This window comes from Mastigoproctus giganteus, chromosome 1, assembly GCF_048544385.1.
Source record: "Mastigoproctus giganteus isolate SK-2022 chromosome 1, ASM4854438v1, whole genome shotgun sequence".
Taxonomy (NCBI): Eukaryota; Metazoa; Arthropoda; class Arachnida; order Uropygi; family Thelyphonidae; genus Mastigoproctus; species Mastigoproctus giganteus.
Window position 1 is genome coordinate 165,230,204 of NC_143575.1, and position 25,463 is coordinate 165,255,666.

Consider the following 25,463-nt stretch of genomic DNA (forward strand, 5'->3'; position numbering starts at 1 on the left):
AGCAATTGTCTTCCATGGCAAAATGTTTATGCCAATTGAACACACTGCAAGGCAACAACAGTTCTTTCCACGTAGACTTGCTTCGTCATTTGAAATATTTCCAGGGCACTTCTGCCCAGTCAAACACAAAACTTGTTTGCTTTGTTCCACTGTCCCTCCATGAAACACAGGAAAGACGTGCAGTTCAGCTCGCATGTTTTCCAAATGGTGACAATTTTTTCTGGCCTTGACTACTTAAATGCTCGAGGAACAATCACCTTCATTTCATGTGTTCATTTCCTATGTCAACACTGGTCTCATAACATTTTCCAATTTCTGCACTGTGTATATCTACCATAGTTACTGATCAGCTCCATTACCTAAATTGGTATCCTACTACAAGGTCCCTTTGCACCTAGACAGACCTCAGAACACACCTGTTTTGCAGCCATTATTATAAGGAACTCTGATTTGGTAGTTAATATAAGTGGCACCTCTTTGAAATGCGATTTTGAATGACCTTCTATGAGAGTACAACATTCTGACTGCAGCTGACTCGAATGCCTAATCGGCAGAGTTGTTTAATAATAACACTGATGCCAAAGGTGTACACTGAAAATTGTTGAGGTTTGCTTCAACATGCATGAAAAAAAAAATTTTGCTGGTAGGCATACAAGACCTAATACTAGTGATGATTGTCTTTACTACCTTTGAAATCGTGGGCGATCACTCTTGCGATCCCTTTTCGAAATGGATAGATTTGCCGTGAAGGCTAAATTGTGTATCCTATGACTTCGTTGTCAGGGGCACTATCTCTTCACACTTCTGAATATTTTGAGGGCACAGAAAGCAGATTTCATCCAACGCCTACTAGTGAAAGCTTGAGAGGCCTCTATAAAGAAGGCATTCCCTCTTAGGAGTGTTCTGTGGTGGATCCGAGATCAGCACAGCAGTGTGTAAGGACTTCCAGAATAGATCAGTTCTCGACAGTCAATATTGAAGGAACAATTTAAGACAATCAGCTGTAGATTAACATTCACCAGCAAGACATGTATTTAGGGCATCCAAATCCAATGGGAGACTCATCTACAAGTCAATGCATGAAAAGCTCAACAACCCTTACAATGACTCAATTAGGACTGATGCATCCTCTGAGACTACCTCTTGAATAAACTATGAAGATTTTAGATACCATTACAAAAGTGATCCAACGAACAGACACTTAGCATGCAGTAACAGATGAAAAATGTACTAATTTAATTTCATTATGTGCATTGCCATGTCATCTATATCTAAAAGCAGGTTCTGAAGTCATAGAAGACTCAGGGCTGGATTATACATGGTAAAGATGACAAAGCATTGCACACAATCAAATGTAGCATCCAGCCTGGATCTGACTCAAAGGAGGCTGTTGAACATTTATGGAGTACTGCCATTATTCTAGTCCAACATTTGCTTACACAAGGGTATTTTTACATGTAGACATACAAATCTTGTGTTCTTCCCAGGGACGTATATAGAGTATTGCCAAAACCTACAGCCTCCTTCCCCTGCTATCTATACTAGGAAAGCTCTAAGAAACACTCATACATTCCAGCCTGTGTGTGATGGTGGCCTATGTCATAAGCTGCATTTGTTACTGTTGTAAAGTTTTAAGAGCATCAACAAGTCCACATTGCTCTATGTATACTGTCTGTATGTATACAAAAAAAACCCAGAGTTTCAGGGAGAAAAAACCATGCTACACTCACCTGTCTGACTAACTTGGCCACATAAAAAAATGCCAATAAAATTTCCTACCACCATCCGCGGAACCCAACTCAGGGATCGAGTTCCACCATTTGCAGAGCTTGATCCCTGAGTTGATAGGATGCCGATCCTACCAATGGACCCAAGAGGATATCATAAGCATATCAATGCAGTGGCAGTGTCCAGCTCAGTGCCAGATAGGCAACCTATTCAGATGATATACAGCTGCAGTTATTCCTCAAGAACAAATTTCATTGCATTTCCAGGAAGATTTCCAGACTTTTTCCAATCTCCCCACCCCTACACAAGAATTCATTCTTTGTCCAATTAGGTGGAATATTGTACTGGACAGCTGGCTGTTATAGTCCTTTCCTTAGATCACTTATATGCTGGCATTTCGGTTTTCTTCATCGAGGGTCCTTCGATATTAGCATTAGAGAATAAGCTTTGTCGTTTTTTTGCTTTGGCAACCTAGAGTTCATAAATTGCAATCTATATGGGCAAAAAGACTTCTGCTCAAAGGCAACCTATATGTAAATCGGGCACTCACTGTACAGTTCGCTGACAGGTTTCTCTCCAAGTCATGAATCAAACCTCAGTTTGATTCATGGTGGCAGATCCTACTTATCACATCTAAAAATAATTTTAAGGAAAAAGCTAAAAAATTAGATAGCTATGCTTTTCCCGGAGTAACCCGAAAGGCTATGGCCTGCTCATGCATAGCTTTTGATGCACAAAGTGATGATATGCTTGTTTGAGGATTTTTAGGCATCTATGGCGATAGTGCATAAGATGTTATGCAACCAGCTGTCAAGTTCAGAGATTGATTCAGATTACAAATGTTGGATTACCAAAGAATGCACTAAAGGCAGATTACTCCTAGACCTCCACTGTGTTTCTGGGTCTGTTGTACTTTGTAAAGTTTAATACGGAAATGGAGTTCCTCAGTATCTGAACTTGTACATGGTAGTGCTTATCTCCATCTGGCAGATTTTCTCAAAGACAGGAAAACTCTTGCCTTCAACAACCTTTGTCAGCGGTCAGCATCTCACTGGGTTCATGCCTAATCTCCAGGTTTTTCTGTTGGCAGGACACAGGTATTTCAGGAAAACTAAGTCCAGTTTGGACTTAGCAGCCTCTTAAAAATGCAATTCTTTGCAAGCATTTACTGTCCTGTTCAAGGCAGACAACTATCATATAAGCCCCAGTTCCTTCAACCTCCAATTCTCAAAGGTTGAAGGCACCAATATTATGTTGGTTCTCCCTACTTTGGGGAGGTAATTTGTAGACCATCACTCTTCAGATCTTTCTTCTCACTGGATTAGCCACCTTTGCCGGCTTGTTGGATCTTCTGCAGGCAGTGGCTCGACTTCCTGCCACAGTAGGATAATTTGTTCCTCCTTTTCGATGGTTGTTTGGGAGGGCCCTTTTTTGCTCAATTTCTCTCCAGTGCAGACTCTGATGGCATACCTGCCCTTTGGACAAGATTCTCTTGCTGACACCTCAACCTAGTATCAGCCTTTCTACAGCTGTCACCTGACAATTTCCAGCTCCATGCTTCTTCAGTGCTGGTGTGAGGGAGCACTACCCAAATGCAGCATATGCTGATCCCTTTCAAGGGATGAGATCTGTACCAGTTGAACCCACCATATCTTTTCTGTGGAGCTCCTCAACCACTAGATGCATTAACTGATTCCTTGGGTCCACCAAAAATGGGATTACTTTGCTGACAACAAGGACTTCCTCTTTGGTGTGAGATTTCTTCTCCACTGGTCTTTGATCAACAACTCACCACTTGCATTTGCACTTTCCACTCTTTCCCCAATCCACTTATGGATATCCGAAACTCTTCCTTAGGGCTTCTGTTTTTTCCTGGGGTTGACTATTCTAATTTCCCCTCCCCACCATCCTCTTTTACTCCAGCTCAGCTTTCTATGGCCTGTCCACACTCTTTGTGTCAAGTCAAACCAAAGGGCATGCTTTCCAAAACTCATGAAAGCAGCAGCGTATAAAACAACATATTTATTCAAAATAATCCCCTCCCACAAAAACTTATCTAACACTGATGTTTAAAATAATTAATTTGATAATATACATGTTTGAATAACATACTACACATTATCTTTCTAAACTTCACCTCTGTAAAGTTAAAATCTATTTATTACCAACAGTCAAACAATATTGCACAGATGTTTCCTTTTCCATTTCATAATTACTGAAGAAGCAAAAGGGAAAACATGAAATGTATAACTGTTAGATTCTAAACTTTGCACAGGTGAAGTGCTTTCATTTCAAATATTTTGACACGAGAATAATGATGAGGTTTACACCTACCCCATAAAGAAATGAGATGGCTGACTGAAACTGAGCATGCATATAAAACACTCATTGAAAACTGAGGCATCCTTCAACTTTTTAGTCACAAAAAAAAAAAAAAAAAAAACCAGATTACTATAATGCAATTCATTTCTTTATCAAATGAAATGATCATTGTCAGACTGACATTTTGCCTCTTTCTATCTTTTTTTTTTTGATACTGTCAAAAAAATCCATTAAATGAGTGAGAGCCAATCAATTGTTTTATTAAGACCTGCAACTTGACGCACTGTTAGTAATGTAACACCTTTTTCTGGGTTCAGCTGATCAAACAAAGCCTCTCTCAAAAACTACTACCATTGGAACAGAAGGAGCATTTAAAAGACATTTGAAGAAACAGAAGCCTCAAGCTTCCTTGTACCATACGGCTATAATAATAATAAGCTAGATACAACAGCCTTGTAAGAAATAACAGGAGTGTCATACCTTTATTAACTAGGGGCCAAAACAAATAAAATGCTGAAAGTTATGGGCCACAAGAACACAAATTTTTGAAATGAAATTTAATTTTTGTTATGAATGTTTATATTTACAGTTTACTTTTTTACATTTAATAATTAAATATGAGAATCCAACAATTATTACATGACACTAATAATATTCTTATTACATGGTAATACTTTTGTAATAATATTGTTAAAGTGAGGAAGATATATGAAACATAAGAAAGCAATAAAGAAAAATAGTACATCACTAAAAATGATAATTTTTCAAAAGTCAGTGTGAAACTATAATTTGTGACATGCTAGTTTTAACTCAAGGGACTTAGAAACATGGATTTGGAACAGGATATATTATCCACAATTAGTTAACAAATATCAAAGCTTATTTCATATCAGATAGAATTTCCTATATACAGGTGAAATGCTGATGGTATAATCTCATCCTAATTGAATGTTCAACGTGTTATGTACGAAGAAGTAAAGATGAATTTTATCATACTGTGGAAGATGTATGGCACAGATCGCATTAAATTAATGACATTTGAAACTTCAAAAAATATATATTACCATTGCAAGCATTACTATCAACCCAACCCTCAAACTATTCATACATATGTCTCATTGGGTTACCGACAAAGAAAAGTGAAACAACTGGTACAAGGAGTAGCACAAACAGAAATTAAAAGGAAGAAAGAAAACGTCTTTGGGATGGCGACAGGACATGAAACCAAAGTACTATGAAAAATAGAGCATTGTAAACATGCAAAAAAAAAAAAAAAAAATCCAACAGGAAGAAACAGAATTAGACTATAAAATTACAAATATAACAAAACCATATGTTGTTTGTTTGTGGGCTTTACAGCACAAGGGCAACATGGCCATAATGCACCTACTAGCTTAGAGTTCAATACTTTTTTTTTATTATCAATATGGATTGTGGTTAAAGTTCACAGTGCATTATAGATTTGTATCTGTGTAAGGAAAGTAAAGATTTTGTCCATCTGTTGTGAATCTTATAGGAGAAGAGTTATACTCAGTGTTTGCTGCTGAAAATGAGGCAAAGCAAAGAGAGTTTATCATTCACTGTTGTAAATGGAGCAATCAATGAGTATATGTTGGACTGTAAGACGACTGTTGCAGTTTGCACACTGTGGTGGGTCAGTGGCTGCAAGCAAATAAAAACGTGTCACATGTGGCCTATCCGTAATCGGGATAATGAGACCATGTCAGTTTTCATTTATACTACATCTCCATGGTTTTAGATTTTTTTTTTTTTTTTTTTTTTATACCAAGTAGCTTATTGTTGCCTTGATTCTGCCAGATGTATGCCATTGTTCAAGGCATTGTTTCTTTATAATGTACTTGTAGTCAGTAGTCAGATGCTGGTGTAATGAAAGATTGGTCTACAGGATCAGTAGCAATTTTGGCAGCTAGGTCGGCCTGTTCATTTCCAGAAATTCCAGTGTGACTAGGAATTCCAAAGAGAATTTGTTTCTTCTGGTTTAATTTAGTCAGAGGATTCCAGATCTGTCCAAATAAGGGGTTAATCATTCTTTGTACTGTGTCGTATAGCTTGGATAGCACTAATGGAGTAGGTATATATAATGCTATGCAATATGGTTCTTGAGAGTGTGTAGTTTAAGGCCATGTGGTTAGCATAGAGTTCTGCAGTATAGCTGCTACATTCAGTGGAGAGCTTTTTGGATATGGTAATGTTAGGAAACACTGCTGCTGCACCAACATGCTTGTCAATTTTAGATCCATCTTTGTAGACCAGTGTGTACTGACCATGCTGGTATGTAGCATGTATTTGTAGTATGTTCTGCTGGGACAGGGTGTGTTTCAGGTCAATTTGCCAGTCAGATTGTAGTGAGCAAGGAGGTATCCCGGTTGGTGGGTTTACAGATGGGAAAGCTCTATTAAGGTTTTCCCATTTAGGAGAGGAAAGTCTGTTCTGAGTGGGGTGTTTAGGATGCCCTTTCAGTTTTGCTGCATAATTTAATAAAAGCATTTGTCTGTGTAGTTGCAAGGGTGTTTCATGTGCTTCAGCAGATAGGCTCTGCACCTGTAATGTACGGCATGTCCCCAGGGCAAGACAAAGAGTGCTGTGATGTACAGGATCAAGCCAACGTAAAGCACTTGGTCTAGGAGAGTTATACACTACAGAACCATACTCCAGATGTGACCGTATTAAAGCATGGTAGAGACGTAGTAGTGTGAACGGTCAGCTCCCCGTGTTGTGCCTGGTAGAACTCTTAAGATGCTAGGCTTTTTAAGACAGGTAATCCAGAGTATTTTATGTGTTCAAGTAAGGCAAAGTTTTTGGTCGAATATCACACCAAGAAAGTAGACACTAGGGACCACTAGTATGACTTGATTTTCTAGTTGAAGTTCCGGGTCTGGATGCAGGTTACACTTCCTACAGAGTGTATCCAGGGAGTCTTTTGGTGCGAGAGACGAAATCCATTGTTTTGGGACCATTTATCTACTTTGTTGATGGCACACTGCAACTGTCATTCTATCATTCGCATATTGGGTGAATGGCAGGCAATACTGGTCATCAGCATACAAGGTGGTAGATATGGTCCATCCAAATAGCGGATATATGGTTGCTGACCATAAAGAGACAACACTAGCTGAAGTAGATCCTGTAGGAAGATCCATATAAGTGTGAGTTCCATTGTTTGTGTTGAGAGTGATTGTTCGATAGTTTGCCCAGTTTGTGGCTTCCCCATAAAGGATGGTGACTGTTGAGTTCTTCTAGGTCAGCATGGTTTATATTTTGTTTAGATGGCAAGTATAATGAGACTATGGTTAAATCAAAGTTAATATTGACTCATGCAGCAACTGCCTCAAGGTTTGTTTTTAGTGGGATTGGTTTTGAGGGTATCTGAGAGTTGATTATCAGCGCTATGCCTCCATGTGCAAAACTGTTCGGATTGTGTGGAATACGATCTTGCTGATCGATTATGTATTTCCAAAGGGAAATAATTATATTTGGTGTTCAGTTGGTTTCATATAGACAGAAGGCAATAGGGTCATATTGTGAAAGGAGATCTCGGACAAATTACTACAATAGCCTCTGCAATTCCAGTGTAAGAAGGTAAGTATTATTTGGGTTTAGTGGAACTCTTGACGTCTTTTCGAGGGATGGAAGGTTTACATCGCTCAAGTTTACCTTTCCCCTTCTTTAGGGGATAAAGTTTCCCTGTATCCATAACCTCATTGATGAACAGTTCTAAAACTTTGATTTAAATTGTCTTTTGAGTCCATATATTCAGTTTGGTTTGAGTCAGGAGTGATAGATACTGTGGTATTCTGCAGTTGAATGGATCTGATTGTACTGTGATTGGCATATTTATGGCTTTGCTTTGTTTGCTTTTCATTTGGTGTGTTGTTACTGGGGACAGCAGTGACCTTGTCCATTCAGCTAGTGATTTACTTGGTGGTATAGTTACTTCTGTTTGTGTAGAAATTTCTTTGGTTGTTTTGTGGTTATTTGTGCATAAGTTGGCTTGTCGGTAGTATTCAGAACCAGTAGGGATTTTTTAGCCTCTTGGTAGGTTACATTATGTTCTGTTTTGTATAACTGTATTTTTTTTTTTTTTTTTTTTTTCACATTTCCAAAGGGGACACTCTTTGGAATATGTCAGATGTGCCTCATTACAGTTAAGACAGATTGGTGTTGTCACTGTGCAGTCAGTACTAATGTGTGTGTGATGACTCCACATGTGGCATAGGCAGCTACTCCTCTGCAGACTGTCTGTGAGTGCCCAAACTTCTGGCACTGGTAACAGCGTAATGGGTTTGGGATGTACGGTTTAACTCAGCAGTTTAGATAGGCTGCTTTTATCACTTTTGGTTGTCAAAAGTGAGTTCCATGTAGGAACTAGTATGCCGTCTTTGTCATAATTCTTGTGACATTAATGACTCCTTGGTCTTGTAGTTCTTCTTTTAGCTCTTCGTATGACTCGTTGATGAGGTCCCATTTGGTGATGACACCTCTTGACGTGTGGTGAAATGGTGAGAGAAGTTCTGCGAACAGTTTTTAGTTTTTCTAGTTGCTCAGACTGTCAAGCAGTGGGAACTTCAACCCAGTAGGTCTCCTGATCTTAAACAACGAACTGCCTTGGGAATATCTATGGTGCTTTCTAGGAATTTCTGCACTAGGAATGGAGACAATTTTCCAGTTGGTTGTTCTTGAGTGGAATGAATGATTAGGAAAGTGAGAGTTTGGATTCTGCCTACGTCAGTCTTTTGACGTTTTGCTGTGACAGAACCAGACTCCTCTTGTGGCCTTCTCAGGGTGTCTTCTGTGTATCCAGTGGTTTTCTGGAACTGCTTGCTCCATTTCACCTGGAAGGGAGACCTTTTCCCCTCCAGATTACCAGCCCCACCATGTGGAGGAAAAAACCATATAAATGAAAGAATTGAGTGGAAACGTGGATTAAACTACAGGAGTTAGTAGCCCAGAGATAATTTAATCCTTGATAAAGAGCTAAATTTAATAATCTTCTCTTTGAAACTACTTGAAACATGGAGACAGAACATTTAAAAGAATTTCTGAATGTACAATATATATAAATGTAGAAAACAGCAAAAAATTTCGAACTGTAGAAATGATAATAGAACCAACCTTAGATGAAACAAATGGGTAATAAACCACCAGAAGGCAATGTTAGTTCTGATCTTTGCTCAGAACTAACAAAAACAGTTAAAAAAAAATTACATGAAGAAATAAATTTAATATTCCAGGAAGGGAATGAGGTATTAATAGGAAGTAAATGTAAAATATTGTAATAATTACATAGTAATATCATTACAATAACTGATCAAATATTTATTCTCAGTGTGTCTACTCATGGATATTAAAAAAAAATCAAAAAACATACATGTTCAAAATATGTATACTTAATGCTTGTGGATATACAGTCATTTCTGCTATAACGCGAATTTGCTCCAACACTGCACTAGGAATGGAGTTGGTATATTAGGGAACAATGCAAGTATAACGTGATTTTCAGATAGGCGCATGCACAATTCCATCTGCAAGTAACACCAGGTCAGCGCAAAACCAAGCTGAACAGAGACCTGCACAGCAATACATACAAATTTATAACCTGAAAAATGTCAAAGGTCAAATGTGTGAGAACTATATTTCCCATTTTGCTGTAGTTGTATTGGTCGGAGACACACTGTTATCATTCGCTGTATTCACAAGATAACAGGTGATATTGTTGGCCGACTCATGTTTTCAAGTAGCTTACATTTTTCTGTTTGAACAGAAATTTTGTGAGGCTTGAGCAGAGGTGCACATTTCTGGAGGTCACCACCATAAAACAATAAAAACAATTTGCAGTTCCCGGTTTATTGGGCTTTTCTGTTGGTGCAATCTAATCATAAACGGGTAATAAACTCTTACTGCATTTGCAATAATACTGATAGCTGGAATTTGGTGATTTCTACATTATTATGGTAAAATGTGAAGTTTCCCCTTCCATGAAATCTTCAATCATATAAAAAACAAATAAATTTTCAGAATCTTCTCTTCATTCCTATTTTTTAAGCTTCGTAAACTTCTCACTTGTGCATTCCATGTTCGTTGTTATTGATCGCTCATCTTTTTTACTGTTTTAAATTTTACAATTAAAAAAAAAAAAAAAAAAAAAAATCAGTGAACAGAAATTTTCAATCAAGCGAATCAAGCAAACTTTGTATCTTGTCAAGGTAAATTGCTATATTTACAGTAATATTTATATTACAGTAAATATGCTAATTAATACCATAATGCAGATATTTTTAGCAATACATGTAATGCATTATAGCAGAACTGTCTGTATAGCATTGAGTTTAGTTCTGTGGGAAAAATAATGAAAGGATTTGGCAATAGAGGTATTATATGACAATTAACATGAATAGGAGACATCTAAACTCTGAAGTCACTATGGGACTAAAAGATGATGATGATGATGCACTACTACATTTGTTTAAATATTGCATTTGAGAAAATAAGAAAAATAAAATAATCTGGTAAATAACAAACATTAATCTTCAAAGTAAGGATCCATAAAAACATTTACCCCCTCCAACAACTGGCCACTTCACACACTCCACTCTGAAGCAGGCTTCCCATCAATGAACAACAGCAATTATAATTCCCTATTTCCTCCCACAGAACAGTGACCAGCTGAATTAACATGGCATGCACTGTTCTGGTTTTCATTTTTGGTTTGGCTGTTGGAGAATGGTTCATATCTATGAACCATTCTCAAACAGCACCAGCAACACAGTGTTAAGGTAGGTGTTGTGATTCACAATTTCCCACACAACTGCCAAAAATTCTAGGCCATACCTAGTTTACCCTACCTCATCAAACTTCACTGTTGACACTGCACTGAAGCAGCAGATTTTCTCTGGACATCCTATACACCCAAATCTGTCCCTTCCCACAGTACGGACCAATAACAACATTTGTTTCATTGTGTTAGGTAAAACCACTATTGCAGTTTATGTTTGACTTAGTTGCTGCCACTCTCTAATTGGGTGAAGGTACATAGTGGGTTTCTACCAACCTCAACCCCTATCAATGCCTTAAACTGCAGTTTGATGTTTTTTAGTACATCTGACAATGCTGTTTACTACACTTTTGAGTATCTCCAGTCTTCTTGTGCATTGCCATACCTTTCCAGGTATGGTGAACTAATGGAATGCATAAAAAATATACAGGCATGCAGCCACCCATAAGTAATTTATAAGAAAATTTATGTTTTGCAGTCTAACACCTGGCTGTGAAAGCATCAAGTGTAATCATGTGAAGAATTATACAGAAAAAGTTCTCATTACAGACTTTCAAATATTGTTACATTTTTTATAAGAGTAAAGGCCACATGCACATAATTCTGTTTTATGTACAAAAAACAAAATTATTTTCATTAACACATGAAAATAATTTTGTTTTTGCATCAGTAATTACACCATTGCTGGTGCAATTGCTATCAGAAATCTCGTGAACTGACAAGTCAACGATGTAGAAATGACAAAACAAAGCTTCCAAAATCTGTCTGCTTGGCTCAATATCCAAGACAAGGTCTAACTTAGAACTCATAATACCTTCCTTATAGGTCTGAGTCATTTGTTTATCTGAGAGGGCTTATGGAACATGAGTCAGGATACGTTATTTGGAGAGTAGTACACATCATGTTAGTGGAAAATCTAAATTTCAAATTAAAAATGCAATCGAGAAAGAAAGCTCACACTGTATATAACATATGACTTAAAATTGAAAGTAAATGCAGTTTCCAATGGCTTAACCAAAATCATTAAAGAAAAGCTCAGATAAGTCACACATGCATCAAGAGCCAACTTTATAGTTGGCTCACATGGAGTCCAAGTGGCTGAACACTTATATGAAGTTTGCCATTCATAACATACATATATGAAGACCCTTGCTATGATGGGGTGAAAGCAGTGCAAAAGGGGAAAGGATGAACATAACTGGATGCATTGGGATGAAATTCAGCTGTCAAGGAACAGTCACCCTTAAAATAATGAGAAAAGCCTAGTTTTCTAGTGAATATTTAAGCCTTGAATATTTTTTGTTTGTAGTCAACCTGAAAAGTCTCTTATTTTGTGGACTGTGGTTTTATTTTATGGTACAGTTTTATCCAGGATCTTTATTGCAACTTCAACTTTTGTTACAAGAACTTTGGAGGCTTTGGATTAAAGCTTTTGGGTGTCAAACATTTAGGGTTCAAATTACCAAAATGATTTCATTCTAAATTACCATATACAATAGTGAAAACACAAACAAATAGTGAGATCCCAGCAATCTTTGAGTACAATTCATGGATCGGAAAGCATCATTTAATGCACTTTGCTAGTATTTTCCACAGTTGGTGGACATGGGCAACCAGTCATTTATGATTTCAATAAGAAGGATGATGTTCTTCACATTTCTTTGTGAATTTATTTTGTAGATAACTGCCTTCACAGAGGCATTTTATGATAGTTCTGTACTTGCTCTTTTGTAATGTGTCAACATGATGTTTCCTAGGCCATCTGAAAACAAAAAGTAATTTAAACTGGGTACCATATTGTAGTAACTTTATATGGAAAGTTGTTGATTTTAATACAGTACAACCAGAACCTATGGAACAATCATTAAAAAAAAAAAAAAAGCTTGTTAACATCCCTCTCAGATAGCAATAAAAACAAGTTTGTTAAATATTACAGCTAACTTAGCAAGCCGACTTTTTTTTTTTAGGAAAAGAATACCCAAGAGTCCCTTAAAATGCTTTATTAAAAATTCTTTCAAATGACAGACATTTACTTAACGTAAAATGATAAGTAGCATGAAAAGTGTACACGAAACAGATGAATACTGAATTTTACACAAATACTATTACACAATCTTGTTTTCATTTCCCCCTTGAAGGCTGAATTCATCACATAAGACAAATATCTTAAAAAATTATGACAAAGATGACTCAAGCCTACCACATGTATATTTAACAAGTGTCAGTTTAACACTACTTCAGTGCAGACACAAAAGAACAGGGTGAAGAGCGCATAAGTACAAAGTTTAAACTATCTTCTGCTGCATTGGCTAGGTCTACGATATGGGGGGGAGGGAAATCCAAGGTTTCTATACAATCTGGAATAAAACAGAGATGCTTACATTTCATACTTAGAATGCTCAGTGTATAATATACAACTGCATGGTGTAGTGGAACAAAGGAGGAGATATATGTATACACACACACACACACATATATATATGTATACATGAACATATATATATATTTATATGACATGCATACATATATATATAGATGTGCTATATATACATATATATGTGATATATATTTTTTTCTTTTTTCTTTCTTTTTTTTTTTTTTTTTTTTTGTAGAAAACATTTTATTCCAGCTAATGAATCTAGCAAAATTTAACAGTTATCAGGTTACAAAGTGATACATGGTAGCAACTGAAAAAGGATTTCTGTAAACACTGAATTTTCTACAAACATTTTATATGCCTTTCCTTCAACCATCTCAGATCACCTTACTCAACCAGAATGTCAAAAACAATGTAATCTTGATGTTGCCTCATTTTTTAGGGTTTATAAAATGTGAATTTTCACAATCTTCATCCCACAGCTTCACTAATTGAGTTTCACAGAGTACACCATCCTCCTGTTTGTTCCTGATATACCTCAATAACATCATCATTTTCCATCTCCAACTACAAATAAAATATACTAATTAATAAAAAGATTCTCCCAATCTGTGAACTTAAATGTTTCTTAATATATAAACACTACAACACATACATATACCAGTCCATTATAAACTAAGTTTTCCTATTCGGGAGACCCTAGTGTCAAAATGGTTAGAGATAGTGCTGTGAAAATCAGTGGATATGTCATCTAGGGTATGGGGAAGCGATTTGTAGAAGGAAAAAAATTAGTTCAAATTTCCTCCTCCACCACCACCACCAGGGGAGAAACTGGCACTATAAATATGAGATGGAATACTTAGGATTAGATTTTAACATCAGCACTTAGAAATCTACAGATATTGTTCTATGTGCTTTCCTTCACTTGAGATGACATTCTGAAAACGGAGGACTCTGTGCGACACAGTTTCCCCCATAGCATCTCATTAGTGATGTTGGCTACATGCTGTTTAATGCTTGCTTTCAAATTGAAAAACATCTGTATGCCACCACAGTAAACTCTGTCTTTCAGGTATCCCCCATAGCCAGAAATCACAGGGACTGAGATCTGCTGATCGGGCTGGCCAGAACTGCGGAAAGTCTCTAGAAATAATGTGATTATTTCCGAATATTACGCCTCCGTAGCCAGGTGGGAAGGAGCAGCAGTGCGTAGCACATGCTTCTTGATTAGACCGGGGTTCGAGCCCGTCACCACCAAATACGGAGGAAAGGTCAGGGAATGACCACCGCATATCTTGGAGCAATATGGCCTTAGCTGCTAATGCTCCTAAAAAAAAAAAAAAAAATTTCCGAATATTCAACGGAGCAGTTCCTTAACTTGTCGACCAACATGGGGAAGGGCACCATCTTGCATGAACACTACCATCCCCAAGCATTGTCTTTCTTGCAGAGCAGGAATAATGTGACCTCTTAGAAGAGCACAGTACACCTTATGGAACCATGAGGTGTAGACTCTTCAAAAAAAAAAAATGGTCCAATTATAAACTCCACTGTGAATCCACGCCATACTGTAACATATGGACTTTGTAGTGGTCTTTCATTCATAGCAGAAGATCCCCATATTCGGCAGTTTTGTGCATTTACAGCCCCGTGAAGAGTGAAATGTGCCTCATCAGACCACAAGATCATTCGAGCCCATGTGTCATCAAGTTCCATGAGCCAGAAATCGTAGAGCAAAGTCTATTTGTTTTTGCTGATCACAAAACTTTAGTTCTTGCACTACATGAATCTTGTATGGGAACCAGCGTAAAATTATTCGAAGCACTTTACGTACAGTAGACCAAGGAGGGTTCAAGTATCTTGACACACCTCTGGCACTACTGACTGGTAGTGTTTCGCATTCTGACCATTTCAACTGCCACTACCTCCGTTCAAATACATGGTCTTCCCCTGCCTGGAATTACACCTAACTCCCTGGTTGCTTCAAATTTCTTTATTAGTTTTCAAAGGTCCTTTATGCAAACCTTTCCGATATTCACATAGTGCTGCATTAGTGTTACTATTATTTTGGTAGAACAGTTTTACTAAAAGAGTACATTCTTTTTTTTTTGTAAGAGCCATAATGGTTACTGACGGTGGCATTGGCCTTTCTACTTTTATCTAACAGGATGTCATTTGCAGAAGTAGCATGTCTTGAAGTAAATGACAACTTTTACATATGTTGCAGTGCCATTTTTCTCCGGGTGGCAGAAATTTGAGCAATTTTTCTTCTTCTATAAATCGCTTCCCCATACCCAAAATGACATACCCCCCCAATGTTCACAGCACTAACTCTGTTTTGACACTAGGGTCTCCTGAATAAGGACACTTATTTATAACCACTCGGTATATACACACACAACAAATTAAAAATGTTAACTTTATCATCTTATACAATACACTGTAAACTCATCCAATTGCACTCTTATAGCAATGGATAAGTTCTGCACTAATTTCATGAAAGTATATGTATGAAACAACATCCATGTAAATATTTTAAAAATAAACCTTAAATGTTAATTACTCAGCTTTTTCCTTTGGACAGTGGTATACAGCACATACTTTTAGATCCAAAACTTTCTTATTCAAGGAATCCTACAGAAAGGTACACACAATACTTGTTACAGATATCTTGTCTCCTCTGCAGCTAGCTATTTGAAAGAAAGAATTCATATGCCAGGGCCCTGGTCAGGAACCACATGTACTTGCCAAAAGACAATGCACTTTAATAATTCCTAAACCTGCATGGGGCTAGATTGAAAATTTGTTGACCTAGGATATAAGGCAATCTCAACATACTTGCTAAGTTAAGAACTTGAGAAAATAAAAAAACCATTAAACGAACAGTAACCTGCTAGAAACTCCAATGTGAATGTTTTTAAAAAAGTAATTTATCCGCCAGAACTAGATAAAAAAATAAACCAACAATACAAAATTGTGAAAACTGGACATCATTCTAAAGCAACCCTAGGTAAAATTGAGTATAAATATTAATAAAAATTAAAATAAAAACTAAATAAATTAGGATATTTCATTTGTAAATGCTTGTTAAAATTCTTATTACTAAAAATATGTGAGTTTTTTTTTTTTTAGTATTAAGCATATAAAAAGAAAATAATCAAGGAAAAGGGCTGGGGTAAGTAGATTCCAGGATAGCTTGAAGTGATGGGGGGAGATAGATGTGGAATAGCTTAATTCCAGATACCATATTTTTGATGTATTTGGGGGTGGGGGAAGTATATTGCAAGAATAGTATGGGTCTCCAAGGCTACTCCTGCTGTACAACAGGGGATAAATCATTCCAATACAGAAAACAGAACAGATGCCGATTGTAACAAATGGCCAACTAGATACTTATGCCTTTATATACTTGATTTTCTAGGAATCCGAAAAGCATATTTTGAAATAAATACTGCACAATTTAGAGGCAGAAGTGTGTGCCTGTAGGTTGTTATTATTATTATTTTTTGTCAAGCAGCACCAATAAATCATCCATTACTATTACGAACTTTTATTTTTAGCAGGTTACTGTTTGTTTAATGGTTTCTTTATTTTCTCAAGTTCTTAACTTAGCAAGTATGTTGAGGTTGCCCTATATCCTAGATCAACAAATAAATTAAAAAACCAAAGCAGCAGTGTTAAACCCAATTCCTATCCTCTACATTTTGGACTACTCTATTTATCTTATTTATGCAGAATAGAGATTTTTTTCCTAAATGAGAATTGAACAATAAAATTCCACACTTTTTTCAGATTCATTTCACAACTCACTTTGCAAAAGAACTAAAACCATCCAAAGGGAAAAATGAAGTAGAAATGAAATAAGGCATCAATTCACTGTAATTTTATCAGGTGCCATTTCCTACCTCCTAATAACTTATATAACCTATGGATCGAAGAGTTAGATATAAATGTTGGTGTTGAAGGAAACAGTTGAAGGATGTGATTTTCTGATGATTCCAACAACAAGGACCAGGACACAAGAAGAAAAGACAAGAGACAACTGGACTACTGGTTTAAATGCAAAAGAGAAATACAATAGTAAGAGCATTGAAAAAAACACTATAGGACAAATAATGGTTACTGATTTTAGCAGATTCAATGGTTAAGTGGTGTCAAAGTAAGTGCCAACAATTCATCTAATTAATATCCTTTTTGCTACAATAGTGGTATAAAAGAGATATTAATTTGGGAGGAGATGGACAAACATGGCTAGAATATGAGGCTAGATAACATATAACAATGGTAGAAGAAAGAGCAATCCTCTTCTTCGACATTTTCGAAACCTATTAATTGAGCCATCTGGATAACTTCATTTCTAATTTCTTGGATGTTATTTTCTTCTTCTAGTACAACTTCTGGCCATATTTTGCACCAAACTCCATTTAAGCATTTCTCAGTGACTTCTTTCCAAGAACTATCAATGTTTTCAATTGCGTTTCTAATGATGTAGTTTTTCCAAAAAGTTTTAACTGTCATTTCCTCTGTATCCTCTAGTTCAATTGAATTGCTTAATGTTCGATGCAGATAATAAACTTTAAATGATATTACTCCCTGATCCAATGGTTGAATCAGGGAAGTTGTGTTTGCTGGAAGAAACAATTTTTACAGGAATGCATATGTCCAACGTGTTAGGATCAGTAGGATGTCCTGGGGCATTGTCTAACAAAAGACCTTTTTCTTCAAAGTTGTTTTTTTTTTGACAATACCGTTTTACTTCAGGACAAAAGTGGTTAACAAACCAATCAGTAAATAACTCCTTGGTAACCCACGCTTTTCTATTTGCTTTCCATATTACAGGCAAATTCGTTTTTATGTTACCTTTTAACGCCCTCGGATTTTCTGAATCGTACACTAATAACAATTTTTATTTATAATCGTCAGAGGCATTTGATCCAAAGAGTAATGTTAAACAGTCATTGGCTGCGTTAAGCCCAGCAGCTGATTTTTCTTCAATAGAAATGAAGCTTTTTGATGGTAGCCGTTTCCAGAACAAACCGCTTTGGTCAACATTGAACACCAAATTTGATGGAAAATTTTCATGTTCAATTATTTCCTTTAGTTTTTCTGTAAACTTATTTGCAGCTTCAACATCTGCACTTTCAGCTTCTGTTAATTTTACACTATGAATCCTGGGCCCGTTTTTTTAAATTTCTCGAACCAACCACAAGAAGCCTCAAAAGTTTCCGTAATTTTGTTCAGATTTCAGGTGATTAAACAAAAATAATGCTTTTTCTTGAATCACCATTTGACTTAAAGGCATATGACATTGTGACATATCATCTATCCACAAACTTAACATTTTCTCAATTTTTTCAAAAATCGGACTCCTTAAAAAGCGAGTTCATTTTGCCACTGTAACATCTGTACAAGTCTAAGCAGACTGTTTTATTTTTTCTGATTGACTTAGTATGGTTGTTAAAGTTGATTAAGAATGTGCCACATTGGACTTTTCGCAGCTTTCAACACGTCATACAATATTTAGTTTTGTTTACAAAGAAATTGCTTTTCGTTTCTTTGATTCTGACATTTTAACTAAAAAAATATATATTTCTATTAAAATTTAATAAATCTACATTATATAATGCTATCAAAGAACCTACATCAATTATTGCAATGTGCCACACTGAAACAACGTCAATCATGTATTGCAATGCACCACACTGAAACACAACCTATAAAGTGTAAACAACGACTAAATTAGGCGAATGACACGCAAAACTGTTATAATAGCTCAGGAGCATAACGAGTTGCTGTCAGTCACCAGTCGGATGATTGTCAGGCACTGGCCTTAAATTGGAATATTTTTTATGTTAAACAGGGCTTGAAATTGGGGACTTCGTTATCAGTGGTAACATTAACCGAGGTGTGACTGTGTGTGTGTGTGTATATATATATATATATATACATATATATATACACACACACACAGCAGATACTGTGATCACTTCGAGACTCAGTTAAACTGATAAGAATAACTGAACGATAACAAGAAAGCAGAAGAATCAGTTCTTTATTGATGCAGAGTGAATAATTGTATATATAAAGGTGTATGTAAAAAGAAAGAGAACAAACAATACAGAAAAAATTTTAATTTGACTGTCTACCATTTCTTTGATAAAGCGCTCAATAAAAATTGAAACTATCATAATTTTTCTCGAAATCCATAAAATTACATAATAATCCATTAAAAACAAATAAAGAAAATATTAAAATCAAGAATCGGAAAAGGGTTAATGCTCTACTTGGTAGGAGTACAGATAGTATACTTTCTTTCAAGGTGTAATAACTATACAAAATGCAAAAAACAACATGAGTAACTAGTCACCAAACAATGTCTTGAGTTGGGGGGGGGGTATCAGGATGTTACTTAATCACTTGTGTAAACTGCAATAAGGCAACAAAATGATGATTATAAAAATCAAAGCACTGATTATAATATATATTTTTTCTATAAATTACGTCTGATCTGTGATTATAATCGGAGGCATGCACTGTATTACCCTGTGCATACATGCGTGTGCACCACACACACACCACACAGATTCACTGGGTTCAATTTACCCCTCCCACCTGTTTTATCTATCACTATAAAGTTAATTCATGTAGCATGGACCCATGCCACTTTTGATATTAATGTTACAAGTAATTTCACAATATTTTTCTCTCACTATGGATTGCCATTCAGTCTGTACCCCTTGGGAGTGACTATTAAAAAGAGAAGTTTTCAATGACCTGGGATGTTTTGTTAATACTTAATATACTCAGAGAAAATTCTTACCTTTCTCCCCTCTCACAGATCAGAATTTATTTCAAAATGCACTTTGAATTTCTCTGCATTCAAGTTTTGAAGAGACAAACAGCTCAGCAGGTTCACAGGTTTTCTTTGTGTTTTTTCACAAGTATCTGATAAATGTACACTTTGTCTGGTCATAACTATAATACAGACAAAAATGCCTAAATATTATACTGTTTTTGCAATTATTCTCATTCAGAGAGGCATGTCAGAACACAAAACAATACTCGCTATTTCATTATCAGCAGTGACTCTTAATGCATTACAGGAAGTGACTCTTAATGCATTACATTAATGCCTCTTACAAGAAGTCGCCTTCACAAGAGTCATATGCCAGATTTTCCAAAGCAAGGATGGATTTTCAGAAGAGGAAACAATTTTCTATTGACAATTTCATGAACCGCCGTCTATCCAGGGGAAAACGTGTGTGGTCCACAAGTCATACTTGCACCCCTCTGTCTTTAGATGTCCAGGAATGGTGTGAGCATGTGCTGCGTTTTAAGCGAGATCACCGTATGTCCGAAGCATATCCTTGGAACGAAGCGTTTATCATGTCTTCATCTACTAGTAATACAGAAATTTCCGAAGGACAACTAATAAAAATAATAAATTCACTACCTGACAAGTCCACCATAGGAACTGACGCAATACCTCTGTTTAGTCTAAAAATTGCTTCTCATTTCATCAGCAAAGAGCTCACTCAACTCTACAACAAAGTACTCAAATTTGCACAGGTGCCTTCAAGCTGGTTATCACACAGAGTCGTGGCAGTTCCTAAAAAGCCTCATGCGAAAAGACCGGCTGACTTCAGACCAATATCAATTGCCTCTCCCTTCCTCAAATGCCTCGAGAAGTGCATCTATAATGATGTAGCACTCGCAATCTTTGCGCATAGGCCAGAACACACCCATTATGCCATGCCTAATAGATCTACGGTAACCTGCCTACAGTCATTATCTCAGAAAATACTTCAGGCCTGGAATGACAATGAAGATCTTCACACCATTTTTCTCGACATGAGATCTGCTTTCGACTCAGTCCAAATAACACCCCTTCTTGCCTTACTTGAGATTCTACGGGATATCCGGGAAATATGCTCGAGATGCTCAATAATTTGCTATCTAGGAGAATGCTTCACTTCAAAGGCGATGGCGTTAAAGTCACTAAAAGCGTCGAAGTAGGGATCCCACAAGGTGGCTGTCTCTCAGCCTTGTTATTTGCAGCAATATTCGTTCCACTAATGGATCAAATTCCAGCGTTCCTATCGTATGCTGATGATATTGTTTGCTACTTGCCATGCAAACGCTATGTTGGTCCTTCATAAGAACGACAAACTGCCTCTGAATCTGTAAACAGCTACCTAAATGCATTCTATAAGTATGCTAAACTTTTGGCCTGTCAGTCAATCGAGAGAAGTCAAACTATCTCATCTTTACGCCAAGTCGGATGACTTTTACTGATACTGCATCTTCTCTACTTCCGGTATTGGCAGGAAATGTCCTGACTCCCACAGATAGTGTAAATTTCCTAGGAGTAATCCTTGATGCCAATCTCACCTATAAATAACAAATCCAAGCTCAGTATTCCAAAGCCCTGAGAGCGTTCTGGGGAATGAAAATCGATCTGTGCAAAACGCACAATAAGAAAATAATGAAGAAGTACCTCACAACTTACTTCTGTAGTATACTCTCCTATGCCGTGGAAATTTGGTCGGCGGCACCACCCACCAGCCTCAGGAAACTATGGGGCCTCGAATTCTGGGTGCTGAAGTGGGCCAACTTGTGGTCGCACCAGATCTACACAACATCTAAATCTACTCTCTGCTGCAACCTGCAATATACGCCCATAGTCCACAGAGCCCATGTGCTAAAAATAAAGTCATTCCTTCACCTGTGCTCAGCTAAGCAGGATCACATCAATATCTGGAACACAGTTGGTTGGCGTTTGCTAGGCAGACATCTCCGTAGTACTCCCTCCTTATGCTTAAGGCTCCAGCGGTTACAGAATTTCAAAAGACACTTCCCTAATGTGACTCTGGACACTCAACTCGCTCAACATCGACCTGTGGAATATAGACAAGGCATATCGAGATGGCATCTTGTCCCATCTTGCGGTTTGTAAAGGACATTTATGTAAGTGCCGATCTTAGTTAGCCGATGTCATTTCATGTTCTGCTCAACTTGTAGTCCTTTTTCGCTGTAATTACTACTTCATTCATTTTTACATTTTGACTTATCTTTGCTTTGATCTAATTATTATTTAGTTGTTATTATTATTATTATTTATTTATTTTTTTTTTTATAAATCAAAATCACTTGTATGAACAACTAAATGTAAGATTACTCTGGCTTTCTGTGTAAGGAATCACTAGTGTATAAAATTTATGTTAATAAAGAATCTTATTATTAAGAATTTGCAGATAAAACAAAAGTGATAGTGATCACAGTGTATTGATGGGATTAATGTAGTAGTGGCATGTGATGCAAGAAAGCAAAATGTATGAGCTTATGCAGCATCAGCCAAAAACAAAAAAAAAAAAAAAAAAAAAAATCACACCATTCCCTCCAAATGCCTGTCCAGTTCCTCCTTAAATTTATTCAATCTATCAACTTCCACAACGACAGATGGAAGTTTTTTCCAGCAATTAACCACCCGCTGGCTAAAAGCAAATTTCCGCACACCTATTCTACATCTGTCTTTTAATTTGAATTTATGCCCCATTAGGTTCGTAATCTGAACAAGTGGAAGGATCCCATCAGAATTCAGCGTGCTCAACCCATTCAAGGCCTTATGAACCTCAACCAGATCACTGCGCAGGTGCCTAGTCTCCAGCCACTGCAATTTGAAGAACTTAAGCCTCTCTTGGTAAGAGGATCCCTTCATTCCCTCGCCAATCTTGTTGCCCTTCTCTGTACGTGCTTAAGTAAATCTACATCCTTCCTAAAATGAGGCCTCCAGACCTGTACACAGTACTCAAGGCGTGGCCTGACCATTGCCTTATACAGAAGGACAATCACCTCCTTCTCCTGCTAGCAAAATTCCTATATATCATTGACAAAACCCCATTACCTGCCATGGCAGCCTGTCTGCATTGCTCAGAAAACTTCATATCTGACTGCACAATTACTCCCAGGTCTTCTTCATTTTCTACCACCTTAAGTGTAGTACCACACAGTTGGTACATTTCTCTTGGGTTACTTCTACCCATATGCAGCACTTTCATTTGTCAAGGTTAAACTTCAGTTGCCACTTCTTAGCCCATCTGCCCAAATTATCTAGGTCTGTTGCAGTAGCACACTGCCATTACTGTCATTAACAATCCTGCTAACCTTTGTATCATCTGCAAACTTCGACATTAAGCCTGATATACCTTCATCAATATCATTGATAAATATACAAAACAACAGTGGACCTAACACCGAACCCTGTGGGACTCCACTAATAACATTAGTCCACGAAGAGCAGCACCCATTGATTACCACCCTCTGTCTTCTCCCACTTAACCATCCTTTTATCCGTTGTAGCAACTTACCCTTTATACCATTCTGCTCCAATCTGTACAATAGTCTTTCATGCGCAACAGTGTCAAAAGCTTTCCTGAAATCCAAATATATGATATCAAAATTATTTTTTGCATCCAGTTCCTTTGTAACCACATCATAATATCCTATCAAATTTGTCAGACAAGACTTTCCCTTAACAAACCCATGCTGTGTCTGAATTATTGCTGCAATCTTGTCTAGATGATCCTGCAATGCATCTTTAACCAGTGACTCCATTATTTTACCCGGAACAGAAGTTAAACTAACTGGTCTGTAATTACTCGTGTCACCCTTCGATCCCCCTTTGTGAATTGGGGATACATTTGCACATCTCCAGTCCGTGGGAACCTCCCCTGAGTCCAAGGATGCCCTCATAATTATGGCTAAGGGTTTGCTTAGTTGCTTTGCAGCCTCCTTTAATATAACTGGATAGATCCCATCCACCCCAGATGCTTTTCTTATGTTTAACTTCAACAATTTCTCCTCCACTTTGCTTTCAGTTATTACAAAATCATTAAGTATCCTGCTACAATTTGATAATCTTCTGCCATTTTCAAACCTTAATAATTCCTCTTGTGTGAATGTAGATGCAAAATACTCATTCAGTTTGTTTACTATCTGAGCAGGATCATCAACAGTCAAACCATCAATGTCAAGTGGACCAATCAGATTCATACCCTTTTGGAGTTTATATAAGTAAAGAAATCCTTGCTGTTTTTCTTAGCATCTTTTGCCAAGGATTTCTCGTAATCTGCCTTCACCTGCCTAACCTCCTTTGTGATCTGATTACAGACTAGCTTATAGCCATAGGCTTCTGAGTCGCTTGATAATTTATATGCATCCCATGCATTGTTCTTCTCTGTTACGAGTCTCATTATGTACGGCTGTAAATACTTTCAAGGGTAAGGAGAATGGATTTTACTTTTGTAAAGCTGGCAGAATGGTACTAGGCAGTTTTAAATTCTTGGAAGTGAAACAAACTTATGTAACTAACTGCAAATCAAATCGTAAATAGGAAGCCTTCAGAAGTAAGCTTAGAAACTACCAAGCTTTTCATGATTTTTTTTTTTTTTTTATGAAAACTATGAGCAAGAGATTCTAGAAACTATAGAGTAGCACACGTGAGTTGAATGTTGAGAAGATGAAAGAAGGTATTTGTTCACATTAGACTTAATTTTCTGTAGATTGTATGGAAGTTGTTCCACAAAAATGGAAACTAAAATGAGGAAGGAAAAAAGTTGGTTCTGTGAATTTGAAGTTGGACACTGATTGGTTGTGACATTTTCGGACTGGTTTGGGGGGGGGGGGAGAGAGAGAGAGAGAGTGAAAATTATAGAAGCCAATTCAAAGAACAGTGCCCATGGAAGTATTTGCAGAAAAGGTATGCAGCAGAAACAGAATGCCTATAAGACAGAGTGGAGAAACTTTGTTAGATTTGGGTCATTAATTAACCTAAATGTCCACCTTTAAATGGAATCTAGAAGCCTGAGAGAGGTTTTGGGAGCACTGCCCTAGATGTGGGAACAATATTCCACAGTAGGGCAAATTTGCGATTTGCAGACTGAGCCGCTGTTTGGAAGAAAAGTAACACAGAGTGAAAGAGAAAATCTGCTTTTTTAAATGCTGAGGAAGCAAATTTTTGATGTGCTTATGCACAAGCTTATGTTATGCCAAATAAGAGATACTGTTCAAGATTTATACTTAAATAGATGACAGACACTGATGGGATAAGTGACAGAAGAAAAATATATGGAATGATTACAAATTATCAAGGGACACACAAACATACATTAAGTACAAACTTGGCCCGCAACCAACACAAAGGGAGATGAACAAGCCAAGACAGATTATGAGAATACTTTTGCT

General features: G+C 37.0%; 1 protein-coding gene across 1 annotated transcript in view; it reads right to left on the bottom strand.

Moving 5' to 3' along the window:
• Positions 1-13,452: 13,452 nt before the first annotated feature.
• LOC150091239 (small ubiquitin-related modifier-like) overlaps positions 13,453-25,463 on the bottom strand; it is a 128,836-nt gene continuing 116,825 nt past the window's right edge. The window contains exon 5 of the mRNA XM_090382942.1: positions 13,453-13,787. Coding sequence (XP_090239068.1) covers positions 13,719-13,787 — 69 coding nt within the window. The 3' untranslated portion in view covers positions 13,453-13,718. The remainder of the gene's footprint in view (positions 13,788-25,463) is intronic.